The 25,000-nt window shown below is 40.1% G+C and overlaps 1 protein-coding gene across 1 annotated transcript in view; it reads right to left on the bottom strand.

The window, feature by feature from the left end:
* Nucleotides 1–399: 399 nt before the first annotated feature.
* Nucleotides 400–25,000, bottom strand: part of NTF3 (neurotrophin 3) — a 52,450-nt gene continuing 27,849 nt past the window's right edge. The window contains exon 2 of the mRNA XM_009583193.1: nucleotides 400–1,439. Coding sequence (XP_009581488.1) covers nucleotides 645–1,439 — 795 coding nt within the window. The 3' untranslated portion in view covers nucleotides 400–644. The remainder of the gene's footprint in view (nucleotides 1,440–25,000) is intronic.

Raw genomic sequence — 25,000 nt, forward strand, 5'->3', positions numbered from 1 at the left:
ACGAACTGGCAGCATTAGAAAGAGTTGCAAAACAAATGTGCTTCAAAAACATAAATGAAAGTTGGTGGATAATTAGCAGTCATTCTGAAATGCTAACAGAGGGAAAATGATCATTTCATTGGCAAAACTGGCATAATACACAGAAATTGTATTTTATAGCTACTTGATGCCTGTGATATTGACAGCATCTGCAGGCTACAACACGTATTTTGGTCCATTTTTGTTTTGGCGGTGAGGAGTCAACACTGCATCCAATTAAATATGAATGTATAGATTGGGGAATATAAATATGTACACAACTCTTGACATTGATCTGATTTTTAACAAGTTTACTAAATGACAGTCACTGGCTTGACAATACTGAATGAAAAATACTGATTTTACACAGATTTTACAGTAAGGTTACGGTATGCTGCTGACAAGCAGTGTCACAAACATAGTCTAAAAAAAACCCGGAGTTGCCCATAGCAGAGGCACACACCCTTTGCTCTTGTTTATTGAGCGAGAAAGCTTATATACTGTAGATTTGCTGAAGTTTAATAAATAAGGTCAACTTATAATATATAAAACAATATAAACATTTATATGCTACATGCATATCATATAATTTAAAGTAATAATTTATATAGCAAAGAGATGCAGATTTATGTTCTTCCTATTTTCCTTGATAACGCGCACACGCAGGAGGTGTCTATTCTTATCCATCTCCAGCCTACCAGTTTATTGTTTTCTGAAGTCAGTGCTCTAACGTAAGTTTGGGATGTCTTGCATTGGGAGTTCCAGTGCTTGTCATCAATGCCACGACAGCCATTTTTTACAGGCTTGGCTTCTTTACACCTTGTTTCATAAAAGTATTGCTTAACTGGAGAGTTGCCTGTTTTAATTTCTCCCAGCACAGTTACCTGGTGTCCTCTAATGTCGATGGCAGACGATTTGTCCGTGACCCATAAACTTTCACTGTCACAAACGGAATATTCCCCTCGGTGGCTCTTATGCTCTGCGTACCTTTTCCGCCGGGAGGTTCTGTTCACCACCACTGAATTTCCAATATAATCCTCCATGAGGTACAGCGGCGGTGGTTCCAGCGGTGTGTTGTCACTCAAGAGGACTCGGGGAGAGTTGTAGCGTCTCTGCTGCCTTAAGAGGTCTGTATCCATTGAGATAACTGGCTGGAAGTCTGATTTCACATTTTCGTCTCCATCCATGTCTTGCTGAGTGTCTGCTTTCTGCACTGTGTTTTGATAGTTTTCCTTAATATCTACCATCTGCTTAGAAAACTTGTTTTTCAAAATGTCTGCCTGAATAAGTTTAATAATAAGAGAATTTATTGAATCTTCTGGCAAACTCCTTTGATCCATGTTGGTAGATTGGATGCCACGAAGATAAGCGAGAAATATCACATAAAACAAGATGGACATCACCTTGTTCACCTGTAAGATCTGCAAAGAAACAGAAAGGCAACATTAAAACAATTATATAGGGAAGTTACTAGATGCTGTAGACATGAAAATTTTGTTTTTAACATGTCTTACATCTTCTGCACGTTATAGGTAAAGATAGGCCATGTGTTTCTTTTAAGATAATTTTTCATTATATTTATAATGAATGCAACTGTTTTCTGATTTTTTTTCCAGTATTTCGTCTATGTTTCATGCACTTTTCAGGATGACCTCACTTCCTCTTTCCATGTATAGTGGCAGATATGTCAGTTAGGTCCTTTCTCTAGGTAGCTACTCTTGGGATAGTATGTCCAAGTCTTGGCAGCAGAGAGAGGCCAAGTTACTTTCACAGAGTCTATTCTACAGAGTGGTTTAGTTTCAAAATTGCAAGATTAAGCAGAGTAGCAGATTATCTAATGGTGTAAAATGAAGAAGTTCTGACTTTGCTAAGTGTTGTCAATTTTTGTGTGTTGACAACTCATGGATCCCTCAAATTCCTATTCATCAAATGGCTTGTGTTTAACTTCACCCTAAGAGCATCACCATATACTGGGAAATAAATACTGTGTTTCAACAGCTCTTTCTCTCTCTTTCTCTCTCTGGTGCTATAAGGGAAAGTATTCTTGAAGGAAAAGGACGCAGTCAGGAAAGTGAGGTTTCTTATATTTTGAGCTTCAGAAAGCAGTAGTTAGACTTCTGTAATACAAGTGAGAAGTTCAGACGGATCCACAGACCATTTTGTACTGGTTGTTTGCAGGGTTGGGGCCTGGGTTTTTTGTTGTTTTTAATGAAGTTCCTTCATTACATTTATATGAAGTGGAACAAAACTGATTGCAGTTAGAAATATTCAAGGTCAGATGAAGGACCTCCCACCCACCCCGAAACTGAAGAATCCTGTTCAAAAAGATCAAAATGAACTCAAGATCAAGATTTTGAAAACTGGACATAAAAGCATGCTGCTTCTCTGTACTGTATTTTGCCATGAAGTGCTCTATATGCATTCTTGTAGTGTCCTTATAATTCTAGCTGCTGAGCATCTTCTAGAGGCTCATTTGTCATTTCTGGCTAAATCTTTCTGTCATCCTGTTTGTGTAGTTAAGAACTGTGAGCATTCGTCTAAGGAGGTGGTTTTTTCCTTGGGAATACCTGTATATTTTGTATTTGCACTTAGATTTAAATGAAATTATTTTCAATGTAAAATACTAAATCATGGAAGCAATCCATTACTTCAAAGCACACCTGTTTTAATGACATTGTTGCACAAGTAGCGGATTGAAGGAGAAAATATTAAACTCATGTTAGAGCACTCTCATGCCATGTGGGAAGCCCTGGCTGTAGTACTGCTCCAAGTGACTCAAAACAGTCTTGAACTTGATTCTTCTGCACCGCAAACATGTCCACTACGTGTCAGACCACTAGCACCCTGGGATGAAGACACAGAGTTAGAGAACACAGAACAGATGGAGCTGGAAGGATCCTTAGGAGACCATCTAGTCCAATGCCACTGCTCAAAGTAAGGTCAGCTAGAGCAGCTTGCACAGGGCTGTGCCCAGTCAGGTTTTAAATATCTCCATGGATGGACACTCTACAACCCCTCTAGGCAAGTTGTTCCAGTGTTCAACCACCCTCACAGTAAAAAAAAAAAAACCAAAACCCCAAACCAAACAAAAAAACCCAGCTCATGTTTCAGTATTTCCTACATCTCAATTTGTGCCCATTGCCTCTTGTCCTTTCTTGGGACACTCCTGAGAAAAGTCTGGCTCCATCTTTTTTACTCCCTCCCCACTTTGATAAGATCCCCCTGAGTCTTCTCTTCTCCAGGCCGAACAGCCCCAGCTCTCTCAGCCTTTCCTCATATGACAGATGCCCCAGCCCCTTAATCGCCTTTGTGGACTCAGTCCTATATGTCCATGTCTCTCCTGTACTGGGGAGCCCAGAACCGGACACGGCACAAGAGATGTGGCCTCACTAGTGCTGAGTTGAGGGGAAGGATCACCTCCCTCAACCTGCTGGTGACGCTCTGGGTACTCTGTTTTTCCCAGAAGAAATGGCAGAGAAATCAGACCTCTTAAACAGAAAATGTTCCACTTCTTCAAATCACCTTTTTCTGTTTAAGAAGGCAAATCATTTTCTATTCAAGAAGGCAAAGAAAAAAAGAAAAAAAGTTTTACTGGAGAATCCTCTATCTGCTCTAAGCAAAACTCCTTTTAGCAACAGTGAGTCCCCACTTCATAGTTTGGAACTGCAGCAAAATCAGAGCTACCCTCTGTGGATGTGTGATCTGTCCTTTTATGGACAAGAAATGTGTTTTCTCCATTCTCAGTTTGTCACAGTATGAGTTCACCTAAATCTAGACTGTTGCTTGCAGCAATGTTATGCTTTGGAAAAAAAAAAAAATCCAAGATTTTCAGTTACCATACAATTACTGTCATACCTAAACAAATACTAACTTAATGTAGATGGACCTCAGAGCCCAGACCGTGCTGTATAAAAAGACCTCTTCCTGTGCAATTTGGTCTTCTCTCAGTAAATTATGTCCTTTTAAAAACAGTAAGAATATTATAAACCAGATGTCATTCAGCAGATTTCTTACAGCGTTCAGAAGGGCTAACCCGCACGCAGTATGACACACAAGTCCATAGGATGGTGAGCAAAGCTCTGACAACGCTCAGCTCAAAAGCTGAAAGCATTATTCATGCCAACATGCAGCTGCATGTAATCACTGGTCTGCTTAGTTTCAAAACTAAGTGGCACTAGCAAAATACACAAGTTGGAGCAGGTGATGAGGTGGGAAAAGTAAGACTGGAGTTCCTGCAGACTCTCTTTAATGTCATGCTGCACACAGAAAGGAAGGGCTAGGGACCTCAGAATTAAAGCAGTTCAAATAAACTCTTTTTCTCATCCGTGGAAGAACCCCATTAATGGAAAAAAATGTTTAAAAGTATTTTTCTGAACCTAATGTAAAATGTCTTGTGGATTTGGTGGGAAGGGTGTTAAACTACTCTGAAATTTGACTTGTAGTTTGATTTGTACTTGGCAAAAGTAAAATGGTTCAGAACCAATCTTTACATTTTTCTGGAATGTTTTGGGGTACAAAATTTGGAAAGAAAATGCAAACACTTGATGAGATTACAGTTCTCAGGGAATTCCTCCAGGACAGTTCACCTAGGACGTTCATAAGTGGCATGTTCAGAAATTCCAGTCCATGACTTGAAATTGTAAGGCTGCCTGTGACGTCCAGCACCTCAGAATATGCCTAAGGCACTATTCTAGCTAGGAGAAATGGACATCACTGGGAAACTGCAGCTGGTTTATGGCCTTGGCTCTATTTTGAGTACAAAACACCTTAAAAGTGTATTGATTTGCAGGGCTGGGCAATAATGGTTTTGATAAATTGCTCTTTGCCCAAAATGGAACTTTGTGCCTGTCTAAATTGAGGATAATTTGCAGTTTGTACTTTTTATTTTCTTTCTTTTTTTTTTTTTTTTGTTAAACCAATACAAAGGAGAGAAAAATGTAAAACATCGAAATGTTTATGTTTTCATATTTTCAAAGCAAACCACTCTGATGTTTCTGGGCATGCTTCAAAAGTTACACAATGTAAATAACAAAACAGAAAAAGTGCTTACTCAGTGTAGCAAGTGAGTATATAGTGACTAAGGTATCCATAGAGGAGACTTGCATTCAGAGGCAAGATTTCAACAGAGGTATCCTGTCTAAGAGAAAACTGACCCAACTTCCAGACTCCTGGGGCCCAGGCTTGTATGGACCTTAGCAGAAGCTGCTTCAGCACAATCAACAATAGCTCCTTCTTCAGCCTTTTGGACAATGGTGTAAAAATCCCCCAAGAATTTAATCCCTCACATGAATTTTTCTGTTCTCTCATTAAAAGTTCTTAAAATTAAAATGATTAATTTCAGGTTAAAAGACAGATTTTGTTCAAGCCAAGCTTTTTCTAGTTAGCTGCATATTGTGAGATATTTTTGTTGTTCTTCAAGGTTCTTCTTGAAATTTTCTGCTTGTAAATCCCTGAAAAGGTTCATTTTAACTGTCTTTGTGGACTGTTTGCAGTCAAGTAAGTGTGATGAATGGACCTAGAAATGGACACTGTTCACACTTCTACAGGAAGTACAGACTAGATTGCTGTACTTGGGGCCTGGGTCTGGGTCCCAAGTAGGCATAGGCAAGCATTTCCCTGGTGACCTCAGAATAAGAGCACAGCCCAGCAGCATGCTCTCCAGTCCAAGTATCAGCTGAAGTAATGTTATTAGATACAAATAGAGAAGACCATAATTGGTGACTGCTTCTACTTCATTTCTGCTTGACATCTATTGGGCTACAGTATTAATGCTGGTACCTGTGCTCAGTTTCTGTTTCCACGGGCTGTCAGGTCAGCTGTGATACACAGCCTAGTCAACATTAAGTTGTATGATGCCACACGACTTAAATGGGTCTTCAGTATATATTGGATATAACAACACATCCATTTGAACCAGTATAATCATCTTACTGTGCAGTACCTACTACATACCTGTCCTAGACCCCATATGGTTGTAGAACAGTTCAGATAGTGTGAATCCAGAAGAACTGATCCAGCACTTTCTCTGGATTCACATCAAAAGGTACCCCTTGTTGGCCTATCTGTTTATGACAAACTCATCATTTGACTGGGGACTCAGTGGCTGGGCGTAATAATAGATTACTCGTCTCACTTTGTGCCTGTGCCACAAAGACAGTAGGCAGCTACCTAGTGTAGGCATTAGCAGCCTGACACGGTCTTGCTGCTGGGATATCCATTCTGTTTTCTGTCTCTCTCCTCTTCTATCACCCAAGTCCTTTTCTATTCCATATATTGGGAGTTCAGCAAGGGCTGCTGACATATTCCAGAAAGCTGTTTTTCCTGAGCTGCTGAGAAGCTTTGGAACAGCTCTGCTTTTGTGCTGTGCTATTCTGCGTGCCCTTCTAGATGTTGGGATGCACCTTTGATGCTTTGAGCTCTTGCTAGAGGTAATTAAAAAGGGGGCAGAGGGTGCATGGCTCTCAAATCAGCCTTTAAATGTGCTTGGAAAACACTCTACTATGTGCAATTTGGAAAAGCACTGGGCATTGAGATAGGAATATGTATTAGTCTCTTTGAGTTGGTCTCTTTGCATAGTGGTAGTGCCCCCTTATTCAGAGATACTATCCCGGCTTTCAAAAATGATTGCACACATGGCAACAGAAGCAAAGAAGATCCTTAAAGGAACAAGGAGTAGAACTAAGTGACAATTAGGCATTATGAATGGTCCAGAGGGTTTGTGGGAGCACACATCACAGCATGGCAGGAAAACCAGCATATCCTGGTAATACAGAGCCAGCTGTTAATTTGCACTAAACAAGTTTGACTTAGAGATTGCTGACATTTGTGGCACAGCGGGTACGAACAAACACCATAGAAAACAAAAGCTCACGCGTTGCAAAGTTGTTTCATCTTTCAACTGTAGCTTAGTTTTACTCTATTTTAATGGTTTGTATTCCTGCCTATCACTGTGGTGTTAGCAGGGTATTAATGCTGTCTAATCTAGGTTTCTCAGGGAAGGCCTAAATTTAGGAGAAGTAAATAAGCTTACCTATTGCTTCCATCAATAAATTAAATCCCCAATAGACTTTGGCAATTCACTTTCTGCTCTTTTCAGACTCAACACTTTACGTAGTGTTGGAAAGCTTTGTTTAGTTTTGTTTTGTTAGTGGTGATTTAAAAAAAAAAAAAACTGTATTACTTTATTTTGATCAGTCTCTGAACAGTCTACCCAGCTCAAGACTAAAGTATCATTTAACATGTTCTATGAAAATAATGAAATTCTAGTACTGTGAGATACTGCCTAAATATTTACTTTTCAGTCATTGCTAAGAGGAACTGGAATATAAGGAAAAGTGACTGGTGAATTTTACATTCAGCATTGTAATACCCGACATGATTTATGTAAGTCAGCTTGTAGTATTTGGCACTTTCTGAAAAATTTAAAAGCAGCTTTTGTTCTTCGGACTGAGCAACTAATGATCATTTGTGGTGGCTGACAGCTTATTCAGGCTTTTGCCAAAGACGACAGTGTAATTATTCTCATTGCTTGTTAAGCACTGTTTTCACAAACTCACAGAAAGCAACAAGTAGCAGAATGCCCTGTTGATTCCCTCATCCTAATAACTACATTGAGAAAACATGCAGCCCTTCTCCTCTGTGCTTAGGGGGACAGTGAAAAGGTACAAAATAAGAAAAATATCACTGCATTCTGAATATTCAGAAAGATGGGAGTATGAAATAATTGCATATGAAAATTTGCACTGTATTTCAGAATAGTAATTGACTATTTGTACAACATGTGCCTGTAGAAGGATTTATTAAGGTAGATTGCTGCAGAGTGCTGAATGCCCCTAGAGATGCTATGACCCTTCTGAACATTTCCACTTCTCAAGATATGGAAATTTCAACACATATGAATTGAAGCTAAAGCTTTCACAAAAGCCAGACCCACTAAGAAGCCGAAGAATTCAGAGACAAAATCAAGTGGGACTGAGTTATGGCAGCTCTAAGTGTTAACCCTCCCATCCTCGGGGCCAACCAAACCATAAGTTAGAGTGAAGGAACTTGAAACTAATGCGTTCCTCTTGCAGATGGGCTGGGGGGTGCGGCTACAGACCATATCTGAGGATGAGGCCAGCGAAGTTTCTTAAGTCTCTGCAGCAGGTCAGTTGCTTTTAATCATGCATTACTCAAGACCATTTTCAAAAGAGAAGACTCATCTGAGCACTGAGCCCCAATAGCATGCAGTGAATGGTATATACCTAATCTCCTATGGAAATGGAGTTCAGCCTACTGAGTTACTGACATTTCCTTTTCCTCTTTAAGTGACTGGCTGAGCAAAGCACAGCAAGACAGTTGTTCATCCAAGTATGAAAAACTCATCTGCACTTTGAACCAATCTACATTACTATTTGTGATTACCGTTGTGACCATGACCCTACCAGTCACTGAGGAGAGCTTTCCTGACTGGTGACATCTTTCTGAGGGACAGTTTTGTGATAATACATCTGCTGCAAGGAGCAATCTGTTTTCTGAACAGTTAAATGCACTGTGTAGAACTACAGCAAAGTCCATTCATTTCAGAGACAGCTGATTGCAATAGCATGTGTGTGTCTACATTTGATCTTTCCACAAACATATCTTTTTGGAGATCAAAATGTGATCGCCTTACACATACCTGCCCGTTTCCAAGAGAAAGGTCAGGAGCAGTTCCTCGGTGCTTACCTCACTACTTGGAACAGCAGCCGCTTCTCACACCTTGTGCAAAGTTAATTCTGTTAGGTTTTGGCCCCGCACCTTCCTCCCCCGCCACCGACATCGTCTGGAGTTCAGGGCACTCGAGACCCCCCTGGAGGCATTTGACACTCCCCAGCATCCTCTAGCAATCCCACTGAGGGACTTGACTATTAATAATGTCCGGTACAATATCAACCGCACTAGCTACATCCCCAGGTCTATAATCAACTACAGAAGTAGGCAGGCTTTCCTCAGTCACAACCAGGTCTTTTCCTATTTTAATTCCTTTCCTTGCTGATATTTTTGTGACATGATATTTACACCTGTCTGTCTCTGCCCAGACTGCCATAGTGTAATTTTGCATTAACCAATTGACTAATTAATCTGCGTATTGAGAAGGTCAGGGCAAGAGTTTGGGAGGCTGGGATCCTGACTTCTCTGATTTGTTGGAAGAGTTTTGTCAAGTCAAAATCTCTGTTCATTACTTTCTATATCTGCAAAGCAAGGAACTCTATGGAATGGTGTTGGGGTTTTATTATCCTAGATATATACCCTGACATCTTTTGGTTTCTCCCTCAAAGAGCTGGCTGTTGTTACCCTACTAAGAGAGCAAAAGTAAAGATTTCCTCTCTCCACACAAGGCACGACAGCATTGCAATACAATGCCCTCCGTGCTGCGTGGGAGATGCCTGTCTGTTTTGAGAGTAACAAGGTATCTTAACAAACATATTTCCATAAATGTTCTCAGTGTAAATCATCCTCTGTTTTTTTTTACCATTCTCACGTCACTGGTGTTTGAGCACTCCATAAGCATTTATCATGGTTAATACCGACAAAGTAGGAAGGGTGCCATTGTTCCCATTTTAAAGAGCAGCGACTGGAACACACAGAAGTCAGATGATGTTTGCAAGGTCATACAGGTATTCTGCTGCAAGTTGGGGAACAGCCCCTGGATTTTCATGTTGCACTGCCTGGATCAGGAAAGTCCATCTGTAATGCTGTACGGAAGTTTGATTGATCAATGACAAGCATGAAATGCAAAGAAATAAAACCCATGCCATCTGAGATGAGCAGTCAGCCGCATCTTAGTAATGACAAAGAATTAACACCATAGTTAGGTAAACAATTTCCACAAAAGCTGAAGTATTTCTACATATTATTCACTGTGTAGCTCTGAAAACTGTCCAAAGTAATAAGAAATCTAAGGGTCATATCCTTAGCTAAATCAATAAATTCCAATGACTTGACTAGATCTGTGCTAATTTTACAAAACCAGAAGATTTGCCCAGAGCTTTGCACTTGCCTTTTTTTTTTTTTTTTTTTTTTTTTTTTTTTGAGAAGTAATTTGCAAACAGAAGAATAGCAAGCACCAGAACTAAATCATGGTAGTGGATAATTTAAGATGATAAACTGTTTGTGTGTTAGTTAATCTTTTCATTACTGTTTGTCAATAGCAGCAGGGCCAAGCCGCAAACAAATTAAATTTGCAGCTGATTTTGGAGGGGATGCAAACAGCAGTGAGCAAAGAGAAATACAATCTCTGCTGGGGAGATGGAGGCATAAAATATTGGCAGAAAATTACAAAATGAAAGTCAAAGTAGAAACCACAAGCTAGCATGCTGGGGGAATAGCGGTATTAAAAAATGATATGCAGAGGGGAAAAGAAATTTAGAAAGGAGCAATACCTGATCGGACCCAGGAATGATCTAAAACCTGGAAAGGTACAGTATTTAATAAATGCAAATACTGAGGCATTGCATTGCAGAGCTAGGAAGGAATTGCCACTTTTTGTAGCACAGCAGAAAAATCGGGAAAGCTGCTTGAAAGTTAGAAGGTATAGTCGTACAAAAAGAAAATTAGCAAAGGGCAGCAAAAATTACTAGAAAGACTGTATAACAGACCTTTGAGGAAGTTGCCTTGAACGTGCAAGCCTTTGCTGTGAGCTGACAGAAAGGGCATGACAACAAACCTAGTGCAGAGATCTGGAAAGTGTAAGCATTGGTGAAAGAGGGCATTCACTTTGGAGTGGGGCAAACGAGTGCAATCAGGAAAAATGGGATTAAACTAAGGAAAGGGAAGTTAAGCTGATCATCAAAAGCAGTTTTCAAGCTCTGCAAGATGTTTGCAACAAGCCCAAAGCCACACCAAAGAGGCCTGGTTTCATATTTCATTGCAGCCCTGAAACTCCATCTAAGTCTTTTTTTAAAACGGTTTGAAGATCCATTAACGTTTCAAGTCAACCTGGACCTACTTTGGCTCAACTAGGGCTGATTAATTGTTTTGTATTAAAGTCAGGCAATAGTTGCAGTTCCTCTTATTTTTGTCAGAGAGATGCTTTGAGGGCTTCAACTCTCCATAATTAAAGTTGAGAGCAGTCCTCCAGATGAAACTCACTTCTTTCACTCCCCACAATTCCGGGGGGTTCAAGCCTGGATTCTGGATATATCAGAGGCATGACTATATTTTGTGTATGTTTCTGGAAAGAGCAAGGGAAGCCATGGAAAGGGTTAAGGAGAAGTGGTCCACATTTATAACAGATTGCTATAGTCATTCTATTTTTAAATGCCAGAGGTGGGTTTTTTCTAACTTGATAGCAGGAGGAGAAAGGGAAACAACTCTCAGATCATCAGAATTTTGCCCCTCTCCTCTTAGGTTATGAAAGAGCAGTCTTCTAAAGACCCTGTGATGTAGAATGGTCTGATGTGTTTTTACACTTACATTCCCACTGGACAACTCATTTTGTAGGAAAAAAAAATTGTAGAAAACAATTAAGAGGTTTTTAAAATGCTATTTTTTAGTTTTTCTGATGTTAAGAAACTCAAGAGGAAAACTCTTTCAATTTGTGAATTTCAAGATCATTATTTTGCTGGATTTTACATTGAAAACAAAAGGGTTTCTATTTTGTTTTGGTTTAGAAACTGAAAACTTCCTCTTCCATCTTTTTTCATACCTTCCCTTTTCTTTTTTCTTTTATGACGTGAGGAAAATGGTGAAATCAAGCAAGCAAACAGGAGAAAACAAGGGTTACAGCTTCAAAAATGTTAGAGTCTCAGTACGAAAAACCTTGCATCCCTAAACCTAATCTATGGGTACAGACAGACCTGACACCCACAAGGAAACAGAAATACATTAATAGGGAATAATAGTTAGAAATGAAATGAGCTTTTGTTTGGTTTGAATAAAAAAAAATTCCTGAAGAGAACCGGAGATATTTCTGTTGAAAATAGAGTATTTCTTTGGTTTTCTGACAGCTCTACTGTGACCCTTGAATACAGATGTTTGCCTTGAGAGTAGGAACGCTGTTAGGGCAACACTGCCTCTTAAGAGGCCCAGTCAAATTTTTAAGGTACCATTTTCTTAGAAGGAACAGCACTGCTGCTTGAGAGTTTCACCCAAGCACCAGGTATGAGCCTTGCTGTGCCTCCACACGCAATGCACTGCCACCCCGGGTGTGCTCCACGGGACTGGGATTGGGGCGAGCCACAGCGCAAGAGGCTTGGTGGGGAAGCCCCGTTTCATTTCAGCCAAAGCTGCACCTGTGTTTGCTTTGCAAAAGCCCATGACTCTGGGTTTCTTTAAAACCGTACAGAAATACATCCATGGCCACTTCATGAATCAAAGTTCGCTTTCTGAATTGCCTCTCCCTGTTCCTCAAAGGTTCGCGAACCTCCAAATAGAAAGGACTTGTTAGACAGGCAGGTGCAAAGTATCTGATGCAGAGTTCTCAAGAACAGGACTCCAGGCCTGATACAAATACTCTAAAACCACCAGCAGGACCTCACTGAATTCAGCATAAATTGGACAAAGTTTTTGCACAGTAAGGAGTGCGAGGGAATGTCAATATGACTAGATGTTGATGTTTGATCCTTATTTTATCATACATGTAGCATGCAACTGAATTTTTTGCATCAGGACTACAGTGAGAAATTAGCATTGCAGTATATAAGTAATACCTTTTCCACGGTCTTTGCACAGGTGCAGTAGCTTGCTTGCAACTAGCTTAATATTATATTTTTAAAGTCATTCTAAGAGAAAAGCAGTCTTGTATTTCTGATAAAATACAGGTAAGGATTTTGGGGGAAATAGAAGGTTAGAAGCTTGTTTATTTGCATAAAATGTAAGCCTTTAAATTAAAAAGAGCTTGTATGCCTAATAGTCTATTCTGACAAGCTAAATAAGGTGGTCTAATATGAGAGATCACCTCTCCCAACAACCTTGCTCAGTTTTACACTGAAATCATGATGGCTTTCCTAGAACAGCTCCCAGCTGCATAGTAAGACCCCTGAATCCTTCTTATGGAGAAGAGCTCACAGATAAAATGTGTGCCCATGAAAGACTTGTGCTTTTTCCCATTGCATCTGAATCTTTTAAAAAGGCATTGCCCATTTAGAGAAAAAAATCGTTCTACTAATTGGCATTACTTTATAGCAAATTGTTTACATGTAGGCCTGTCCTGAGGGTAAAGACTATTCTGGTAAATCTAGCTACTCTGCATTTTTTTCCTTGTAAAAATTTGCCTGAAGTGGAACTTTGCTTGTGAGTCCCTTAGTTCATCAATGTTCATGTGGATAAAATTTCCAGTATGCAGTTCTCCTTGAGACACTGATGTTTGCTAATTTTTACTCTCAGTTAACACTTTGTTGTGAGTTCGACTATGTTTAGGGGTTAATGATCAAGGGTGGTGAGAGTATTCTGGTCCCAGTCTAGCAGAATGTATGTTTTTTAAGCTTTTGAGTTGCCCCACTGAAATGTAGATTGCTCGCTCCTTAAGTTCATGGTTGAATGCTCTGCTACACTGCATCCGAAGCGTCTGTTAATTTGCAGAATTGAGCCCTACCTTCCAAAATCAAAGCGTGATCTCTGTGTTCTCCTATTGCACTAATGCAGGCTCTGCACCTCTGCCAGGTCCAAAACCCGTCTGAAAACTGCCCTGGTTTTTGGAAACCACCATGCTTTTCTTATCTTTCGATCCAGATGCCATTTTGCTGTTGATACACAATGCCTCCCCCCTCCTTCTTGCCAAAAATCTTTGAAAGAAGAATTTTAGAACTGGGAGTACTTTAACACACGCTGTCTCTCTCCAGGCATATGATCTCCAGACATTTGATAGAAAAGCAATGTTTTAAACTGAGCATGGGAAGGAGACAAATGAGATGTACAACGGCTGGCCTTGCCTCTCCTTATACGGTCAATTACTAGAATGTCTTTTTAGAAAATTTCTTTCCTCTTACAGAAGAAATTCTGGTTATGAGAAATTTTATCTATAGAAAGGCAGGAATAAAGTAACTCTCAGGATATGGGAACTAGGAATAGAAACAGTAGTTTTTTAAATAGACTTTTGTTCACCTCTTGTCATATGCACACTTTATACATTTCATGAAAAAATCCTAACCACAAAGGTTAGTTACATCATTGGATAATTGACTCACAGGTCAGGTAGAAGCTATGGAGATGCTGCTGCAGGAGTTTACTCTTTTTGTGAGAGATCAGGTGTTCACTGCTGTTAGAGGCAAGAAATCGTGCTTGGACACACAACCCCCACTACAAAAGCGGGTGCTGTGAGTGCATAAGAGCTAAGAGTGGGTAAGGGAAGGCTGCTGGCAGTCTTATTGCAGGCATGGCAATGCTGCAGCATGAAGCTTTTTTTCATAATTAAGAACGGCTTTGGTAGTCAAGTGCTTTTGCTGTTGTTTTACAGTTCGGAAATTAAAGCCCAGACAGGTTATGTGAGTTTTCCAAGGTTATGCGAGCCCAAGGTCATGTGAGAAGAGAATGAGAGAGTGGGCATTCAGACCTTCCTCTCGTGAGGTCTAGGCTGTGGTTGGTTCTACCTACTGGACTAGCATCTTCCTTCTGGTTCTTCCCAACACTTTGCTGGCCCCAAGCAAAGTCCATTGGGTCAGCTGGCCAAAATCAAAAGTACTTCCATGCCATATTTCTTCCTATTGAAGTGGTAGCAAAGGGAAACAGTCCTTACTCTAGTGAAGTCAGAAATAACTGGGAAGCAAGCAGAGGGAGGGAAAAGGATGTGGAAAACATTGCCAAAGGTGTCCATGTAGAAGATCTCAGGTGCCTTGAGGAATTAAGAATAACTTGGAATCAGCCTTAAAAAAGGAGCAGGCCAATGTAAATCCGCTGTAACAGTTCAGTAGTTTTCCCCAGGAACCAACAGAACAATCAAGGGAGAGATTTTTAATTCTGCACATAGGAAATCTTGGTCCCAGACTTCAATTTGCACAGTAGAAATCCCTGATTAAAAAGGAGCCAAATGCCGTTGTGCTTCAGGAAGTGGGAGAATTAGGGATGCTTACTTTGGACGACAGTGTAACCTTACAGTGTAGCCTATACAAGGGGAGATGCACAGCTGCATCTCCCCAGGAGCAGAGTACAGAATATATTGTGAGTCAGAGTCACAGTTCCTCCCTATCTTCCCTCCACCACCACACGCACTCCCTTTGCTCTGCTACAAGAGTCAATTACTTCATCCTTCTTTTTTTTTTTCTTCTTTTTTTTCATGGAGCAGTTTACTCTCCCATGCTCCCAGCCAGCTACTTTGGCTAGCAAGAAGGGGGAGTGGGGTGAAGCCTGGGCTCTCTGCACTTCTGTCATCTTAACACCCCCTCTCCACCCACTTCCTCTCAGCAGGGAGTATTGGGTGAGCAGTCCCTGGTCTCCTTGCTGCAGGCAGAGTTTCATTGAGCAAGCTGAACTGGAACACTCATGGGAACAAAGCTGGGGGGGGAGAGGGAGGGACACTCCTCCCTCCCTCTTATATTCCTGTCTGACTAGGTACTGGCCCTGGCAATGTGTGGTGAATTTAACCCAGCAAGTGTATTCTGTACAGATTCCGAGTTAAAGGCCCATGTTAAAATGATACAGGATATTACCAGTGCCAGAAAATGGGGGAGCATGTTCACTGAAACCTGTGGAAGACCAGCATCTTTCTAACCTGATCTCAGTCTGTTACTAGAAAATATGGAAGGGAGCCCGTTGCAAAAACAAAACAAAGCAATCACATCCTTAGGAACTTTTGGGAGGCAAACATATGGGGAAACTCTTTACTAAAGGTGAGAGGTCAGTCAACATCTTGGGATAACTGGATGTAAAGGGGATAATAAGTTCTCAGGCCTTTTTGACAATGGGAACACAAAGAGCTTTGCTGGAGTAAAGGGTTTTTCCAATGGAAGGCAATTTTTCCTGTGGCTGGCACTGATGGGAAGCCTACACATACTCAGGAAATATCTCCTGTGCCCTGCCAGAAAAAGGCAAAAGCACACACATACCTCTTTTCTGTCCCATGCTCCTATCATCTCACCCTAAACCTACATCTCTGGGCTGAAAGCACATCAAGCCTCAGAAATGTCTTCCTTGACCATGTCATGAAGGCCTTGTTAGCATACATAGGGGGGTACAGTTTGGGGTTTCGAACTTTCAGTATAGCTTTGATTAAGATACAGGTCAGTGGAAAGCAGAATAGAACCTGGCAGGTCAAGACTGGGGGATTCAGATCCTCTGGACTATGGGACTTAAGTGCACGTGCAGAGGTTGGATTTACAAGCAAAATACTGTGCTAGAGTTATTTAGAAAAGATAAGACACATATTTTGCGTCTGCTAGAAATTAAGGAAAATTGCAAAGAACATTTATTCCCATTTTAAATTATTAAATGGTATTATGCTTGGAGACAATTGTGTATATGCAACTCTTAAAAATTAAAGCTTGAGGCCAAATTCTGCTTTTGGTCACGCAGAAAGCAGGCGACTGTAGACTGAGTTGCATGTAACTGAGGTCATAATCTGGCATAGTGTCTGAGCTGGCTCAGTTTTCTATTAAGCTCAGTACAATGTCAGTACTAGTAAGCTGTTACAAGGAAATCCAATAGGGAATGGGTCAGGTGTTAATGCTCACAATGAACATGATTCCAAATAAATTGGAGGAATTTAAGAAACAATGCTGTGCCTTATGATTAAGTTGCTTGTTTACACTTGAAATAACTCAATTGACTTGAGTGGTGTTACTTCAGATTCACCTTGGTACACGTTAGAAGAAAATGTGACTCTGTGTTTAGAAGATCTTTCCATGTCAGATCTTTAATAAAAGTGAAGGAAGGAAGCATATGGAAATTTCTGAACAACAAGGTGGTAAAACCAAACTGTCTTCTTTTCTTCTTTTCTGTGTTCTCTGAACAAGCTGAAACTAAGATCATAATTTCTCCAAATTCTTTCCTTTCCCTTAAATTTGGGGAAAACATGAGTCTATGTTGCGAAACTCAGAGTCATCTTTTTTGCTGCATCAGGTGGTCTACAGCTATGTGAAAGGAAGAAAATAACATTACTGTAAGAAAGGGGGCTAGTTTGTCCACACTCTAGTGAAAGAAATACCTTAAAATGCAAGTATCATTCCACAAAAATATATTGTGATTTCACTGCCTTCTTCCTAACCTGCAATTTTTGGCAGTGGAAGAGAGAGTTTTATTCACAGTGTGAAAACAATGGTCTCTCAATTTTCTTTTATTTGTTTCTAACAAGAGAAATTTTCATACTACAATAAGGTTCAACATTTGAAATTAAAGTTCTGGATTAATTTTCAATATTTTTCTTCAATTTCAGTTCCAAAACCCTACAATTGCGTTAAGGGATTTAAACCCCTCGCATCACTGAGGGTTAACTTCAAATCCTTTCCAGTGTGCACACCGAAGGCAAATATCCATCCTGCCTATCTGTGCTGAGTTGTCTAAATGCTATGCTTTGTGTTAGGTGAGGTAAATCTGCACCACTGTGAATTAGCTATTCTGAGGCTGTGATTGAAATTTGGTTTCTCCTACAGGCTGAACGGGTTCAGACGAGAGGTTGCAATTCTGGTCTGTTTTCGGCTTTTCTCTTTTTCTATTTAGTTTAGACCTTGCATCTGTCTTAAAACATAATGTCACAGGTTGGCACTTGATATACAGTAATCAAAAAACCACTGTACCTCTTTAGCCCAACGTGTAATGCAGGAGACAGTAACTGCGATACCTAGCAGGGAGGTTGAGAAAGAACTTTTTCAAGGAACTCAAGTATAGCAGGATACGACCAGCAGTACTATAACAAATTGTTCCATGGCTTGTTCTGGTGATTGCTTGGCGGTGTCTAATTCTAGACAGACTAAGCCATGGGAACTTTTTCAGGACACGAAGTTTTTCCAGATATGTAAAAAGAAGTAAAGTGCTGATTTTGCAATAAAAAAATCTTTACATTCATAAAACTCCTAGTGAAAGCAAAAGAGACCACAAAGAATGAAGATTTTAAACCATTACGTACTGAAAGAAAATACATAGCCATTAACATTTTATTAGCTCTTGTCCTTTGTTCTGGGAAGGCAAAATTGCAGCCCTTCTAATGAAGACAAAACAAACTAAATCCCACAAACACCACAGTTAGGAAGGGGGAAAGAAGAAGAAATAATGCTCATCATAATTTCCCTTCAGGACGCAGGTAATGGTTGACTACCCTAAATAAATATATAAATAAATAGGAATTGTATTGCTTGTGAAGCTTCCACGGTTGGAAATTTCCTTATGCATTTCCCTGTCATTTTCTTTCTTGAAAACATTCATGCTTCTTGCTTTAGTTACTCTTTAGGGTAACATGTTCCATATGTCACATAGCCTTTGTATGAAATCCTTTCATCCCCGTGACCTAATTTTAAGGTCTTACTAATCTGGACCAGTTTGATCAGACCCTCCTATTTTATAAATGTCATTTAACTCACCACAACTTTTTTCCCCTTTCCATAACAATAAGCCCAACGAAGTCTTTCTTTGTAAGTGTTGCTATTATAAACTCCCTTAAATTCTACTTCTAATTGAACAGTGCTCTCTGACTCAGTTCATTATTATACTACTTGCTTTCATTCAAGTGAATTTTTAAAGTAATGTAACACAGAAGCTTATTATCTTCATTTTTCTTGGTTACTATTCTCTGGAGTAAATGCCAAAGAGGTTTTTCTATGCTTTGCATACAACATAAATTTCTTCCTGGGCAAATACTCCCTTTGATACTTTTTTCTTGGAATAAATTGCATTTAGCATCTTCACAAACATTATTTTCTTTATGCCTTCCCATCAAGCTTCTGTGTAAGAAATACACGCACTTAAAAATTGTCCAGACTGTTCAGTTCATTAGCTAATTCAAGAATTCTCACTGTGGACTCTTGATGTTCCCTGTGCCTCACCTCTCTCTCTAACACTAGTTTAGACTGGGGGAAACTCCACTGCAGCTGATGCAAACAAACTTGTGCAAACCAAGCACTAGTGACAAAAGAGGGAACCTCGTCTCTTTCTGATTCTGCTCTCCTAATATTCACATTCTTCAAACATTCAAATCTATAATCCTGATGCAATGTTTTTTCAGTGGGTTAATCTGCTTGCTATCAGTTTAGTTTGTGCTTGTTCTACAGGTGGAAAAAAGATCAAAGAAACAGTTTTAGAATGGCCCACATAGAAAAGTTGCACCAGTTCAGCTATGAAATTTTGACTGAGCCTATCTCAAAGATGCACTGTTTTATAGCAGGATCAGTCAGGGACTGCACTACTTCTTCTTGCCATCGACACAACCATATGGGCAAAAGACACTCTGAATTTGTCCTGGCAAAAATGGATTTTTACTCCTTTAGTCTACTTTGCTTGTGGAAGGTAGCTATATCTATATAAAGCATGATTGTGCCTCTGGTGGTTGTTGCCTACAAGGAGTACTGGGCTGAAGGAGTCAACCTGGCAAACACTCAACTGTAGGCCTGGGCCAGATCTGCACTAGAGTTTTTCCTGCAGAGTTCTTTTGTTTTTAAAATAAAAGTCTCTGTAAAACAACCTCTACCTGTACAGCACTGACACAGATATGCTGCTTGTGTTGTATAGCTTATGCTTGGGAAAGGGCAAGGCTCTGTTGGTAGCTAAATCCCTTTTCTTGTCATGTGCTGTCATCCCATTAGAAAGCTTTATTGGCAGAGGCAACTGGCAGAATTGTGGCTCTAGACAACCCCTTCTGTTCTCCACAACTTTATAAAACTTGTGATTTGGTATCTTTATAGTATTTACTTTCATGATATTCCCACGAAGCTGGACTGTGCTCCAATTATTCCTGTTTTGCAGGTGAAAAACTGTCTGGCAAAGAGACAAGCTGACCTGTTCGAGGCCCACCGGAGGCCTGTGGTATGACAGGGAGTTGGACTGAAATGAGCCAGAGTAAGCAGCAGCCAGAGCAGCTTCTGGGTTTGGACCTGCTGAGATATTGCACATTGAGCTCTCAATGGCTAATATCAGTCTGCAGTAGTACACTTCCTTGAGTAGTACCAATAATGAGTTTGTTTTACTGTAGCTTAGGGTCCTGTGGTTGGATTCTTTGGTCTTCTAAAAAGTCAAATTGCAACTGAAACTCCTGCTGCAGTTCGGATGTTCTTAACATTTTATGCTATGTGGATTGTCTAGTACCGAAGTCTACAAGTTTATCTTTCTTGGCTGGACTTCCCTCTGTGGGAGCACTAACATAGCACTCTCATCTTTTCTCTCTGGCCATCTGTTTCTGTGACCTTCGTAAAAGCCAATCACCTTAAGATCCTCTCTCAACAATGGCCAAGCTCAAAACTTATTGGGAGAGACTTATGAACTGTATCACTACCTAAGCTTCATGTATTACAGAGATTGCCAGAAATTGGGTGAGATGGGCTATGTGTTGCTAAGACATAAGGAAACACTTCTGGTTTTTGCCCCATTATCATTGTTGTAGTGTCTGGGTCTCTGTAGCACACAACCATTATTCCATTCTCTCTGCCACAGCCCCTGTTCCTCCTGATGTCTACTCCATCAATAGTCCTGAGCAACAGCAGAAAATATTCCTCTCTGCCATCTCTGCAGAATGGCTTCCAGAGGGAGGGATAGGAGCTGCAAAACATAGGCCTCTCTTCCCATGTTGCTAAGCAGGTACTTTCTGACTCCAGAGAAGTTCCTGAAAACCTTAGCCCAGGTGGGCAAAGGAGACCAGGCTTTGAATGCAGAAAACGAAGCAAATTAGCAGGGAACAATTGAGGTTTATAGCTCTGTTCCAGTTCTTGAGCTGATGTATTGTCACTTAGAGTTCTGCAAGGCTGAGATGGTGTTATTTAAGGCATACAGAAGAAATTGGTATTAGGATCTTAGTTACTTAGAATTTTTCTGATAGTGAGATAGTGGCATTCTGACATCCCCTCAAACATGATTTCAGATGCACCACTTTGGTGGTATTCAGGAATAGTGCACATCTTGCAAATAGGCTGTCTGGCATAAATAAAGATCAAGAAGCCAAAGTTTATGTCAGGATCTCAGTTTTGAACTCAGCATGCCACGGTACGGAGAGCCTGTGCTTTGATTTAACACTTTCATTCCAGCTTGAATGGTGGAATGCCCTGCACAAGTTGTTTTTTGGGTATTTCTGTTCTGTACCATTATCTTGATTTGTTTCTATAGGACATTTGACTCAAAGCCCTTCATGAAGGGCTGAGAAATCCTCTCTTCACACTCAATAGAAATGTCTACTGCAATGTTAACTTTTCTGTGTAGACTGCAAGACCCTGTCAGCCTGTTTAAGCCCGGAGAAAAGCTCATGTCACAGACCAGTCTTCTTTAACGTAAAAAAGAGTAGAATATGCATTTGAAATAAAACAAAATCTAAAAAACCCTCACCAAATCAAAGTGCAGTTACATACTCTGCTGATGAGGAGAATGTAGGAACCTATATTGAGTACAATTGTATATAGAGAAGGAAACAAGATTAAACACATAGAACAAATAAACAAAGCAAGTGGTAACTTCTTCTTAAAGCTAAGTCTTGGGATTGCAAAAGGTCAAAAATGCTTTAAATCACCGGACCATGTTTCAGTTAAAAGATGAAACAAAATGAGGTTTGAAGTACTATTTAAAATTGAGGAGAGGAATCCCGAAATATGAGGGAGTCTCAAAGAGTTAAAAGTCATGAATTTGGCAAGAAAAAACATGAGTCAATGTCAAAAAGTTTACAAGATGACCATCTGAAAATATTTTGGGTTCAATAGATCAAAACAGCTTGCTTGACTTGAACTTTAAAACAAATAAACAAACCAAAAATATGTTTAGAAACACAAATTGTTTAATTGTTTGAATAGGCTTTTCTTCCACACGGTTTGAATTTAATTGATTGGACTTTTCTGATTCAAAAGGTTTTCAGGAATTTGGGAAGACTGGGATGTATGGTGTGGTTGTTACAAAGTGAGAATCTCATCTGATTGCTAATACTAGCAAGTCAATGACCTGAAGGATAATATCATTACCGTGTAATCATAAGAACGAACAATATTGTCCAAAAGACGTGAGGGAGAAGTATTTAAAAGCCTTGGAAGTCCTTTTTGTCTAACAATACTGGCATCAGAATTTTGCCTAGATGGCCAGATCTTCTCTAGCATAGCATCACTGACTAGTGTCATTACTCTGGCTTGCATCACTATGAGGATCTGGGCCTTAACTGAAAATGTTCCAATGTTTTGTGAAACAATATCATTCAGTGAAAAAAACGACAAACCTTGAGTGTCAGCATGCGTCATGCAGGAACTGTTTTATGGTTTGATGCCAGTGTACTTTTTCACCAGTTCTGAGATTGACAAATTTATTTCTTCATGAAAAATTTTTAAAAAAATCTCTCCTCTCCTCTCCTCCCTCCTACCCATCTTTGCTCTTCTCTCAGCTGTCATCACTGTTTACAGTTTGAGTAATCAAAAATATATATTTACAAGTACAGCTTACTACTGTGTTTTCTCGTATGGACTGCCCAAGAGTGTGTCTGTGATTTGAACACCCAGCTACATACATTGTCAGCCTTTCCCCTTCCCTGCCTTGTTTTCTTAAGCCACATGTTAAATCTTTTCTGTCGGATTCAGAGCTTTGTGGGATGGAGACTGACATCTTACTTCATGCCTGTACGTGAGCTCTGTCAGACCTTGAGCAGTAAGCATGAGGCTCCTATCACTCCCGAGCAGGGAAGGCCAAACCTCCTGTCTTTATCGAACACCGCTGTGGCCTCTCTCTCCCGCTCTATGAACCTACACGCTGGATTAACTGAGGTCACGGAGCAGGAGAAACGTCATGTGCCTGTGTTGCAGCTGAGTATTTCACCTCATGGGGTTGCATGCGAAAGCAGCCTTACGAGAATATTTTATTTTCAGCTGCAGCCTAGTCCTATGGCCCTTCTCGTGACTGGACATGTGCCCATCGGACAATCCCAGAGCATCTTGGTTGCTTGCCAGCCCCAGATGCCAGAAGCATGTCCCCACTTCCTCTCCCCTTAGATGATGAAATCTGCAGGGTCTCATTCACTATAACTCAGAAAAGTTGTGTCTTACACAGTCTTGGGGCAGTGAGGCCAGATCCTGATGAAGACCTCCAGATGTTATTGCAGTAGCAATAATAATTAAAAATCTACCATAACTAACTGAATAATGTACAATGAATTTAAAATCTGGCTTTTCTACAGTCTTAAAAAAAATATTGCAAAGAAACATCTACGGTCTTATCAGAACTGGCCTTTAGCATCATGCAGACTGTATTTGTGGCTTTCCGAATGCTCATGACTTCAAGTACTGCTGAGGCCAACTGAAAGCTGACAGTTCCCACAAATTTTGCAGGATTTCTTCTCAGTGTTCAACTAGTCAGAAATGAGTGTCCGGTGGTTAAGGTCACTAACCTGTGTTCAGTTCCTAACTCCCCTGGGAATTGCCTTTATAAGTTTGGGAAAGACATTAAGGACTTGTTTACGCTGCTAAAATTAACTTCATTTTTTTACTGTAGCATTACTGATAAATGTGTAGCTGCCACAATGTTATACCAGTAAAGACAAAGCATGTTAGTTTTAGTCTGAGATGTATTTGCTGAAGTTGACTCTTAGCAGCACAGTTGAAGTTTTTTGTTTGTTTCGCCTTTATTGTAGTTTTGACCTGGGGTAGCTAGAGTGCATTTAGTGGTTCTGAAATAAAAGAAGAATGCAGCTTTCTGAAGCTTCTTTTCTACCTGTGATATGGGAATGATAGTACTAATTTGCTTTGTCTCAACAATAGTGTTCAGTGCACTGTAAAAACTGAGAGACTATATTTGTTGTGGGAGCTGCTGTGGGAGATGAAGACAGCTCTTGTACCCAAGGCTCCCTGGATTTATTCATGTATGGGCAAAAATATATTTAGATATTTGTTTCAACTGCACATTTCACTCATCTGTGTCACAAAAACTAAAAATAAAACCTAGGGAAAGCTAGATTATTGCTTGCCACTATTTTCCCAGCTGCAGAATATCTGTAATAAAGGTTTACATGAATATAGCTGTAATTGATATTGCTAGACGCAGACCTGGTAGACTTATGATTGATGTAGACAATGATCAAGTGGTCTGTGGGTAGCCTGAACAGTGCTTGGGAAAGGTGTGAGCCCACTCATCCCTCACCTCCAGAGGGATACTAAGAGTGATTTTTGTGCATGGTATGGTAGATCATGCATTTGGGCTTGTTTATGTAAACCGTGGTACTGATTTTGCTAATAAAAGTTATCCATACACTACTTTCTGATCACAGATCCTTATTTGGTTTTACATAAGGCCATGTAGAATCAATTTCAGCTAAATCAAAATGTGACCATCTTAATTCTCAATACGTGTTTACATGACCACATGTAAGCACTAGAAACAATGAGTATTGACTCCTTTTTGTTATCAATGAAAAAATGTTTGTGGTGATCACAATAATATCAATTAAGTTTTCTTGTGGATCTGCACCTCCTACACATAGTAAAACCTCACAGTGATGATTTAGCCAAAATGTGAGTTCAAGAAAGAACATAAACCTGTTCAATTCCATTCAGTGAGTCATCACCTGTGGAAACAAAGAGGAAAAACCAGCATCATGGGTAGGGTTTTCAAACTTGTCTAAAGGTGCTCACTCCTTCAGTTGCCAAAAGTGTTTTGGTGCCTTTGCAGATCTCAGAATGGATTACCAAAGAGCTTTGTAACACTCTGGGAAGTGACAATAACTTTAGAGCCCCTGTCCTTTGATGGCCTTTGAAAAACAGCTCAACATTTTTAAACAGTATAGATATTTGAGGAGCATTAATGAGATGAGTGCTCTGCCTCTACGCTCTGCATCTACCATCTGGACAAGTCCTGCTTCTGTGTTGTCTGACAAAGACGCAGCTTTCCTGGAACGTGGAATTGATAAAAACTAGAATCCGGTATGATATTCCCT

This window comes from Fulmarus glacialis, unplaced genomic scaffold (assembly GCF_000690835.1).
Source record: "Fulmarus glacialis isolate BGI_N327 unplaced genomic scaffold, ASM69083v1 scaffold9558, whole genome shotgun sequence".
NCBI classification, from domain to species: Eukaryota; Metazoa; Chordata; class Aves; order Procellariiformes; family Procellariidae; genus Fulmarus; species Fulmarus glacialis.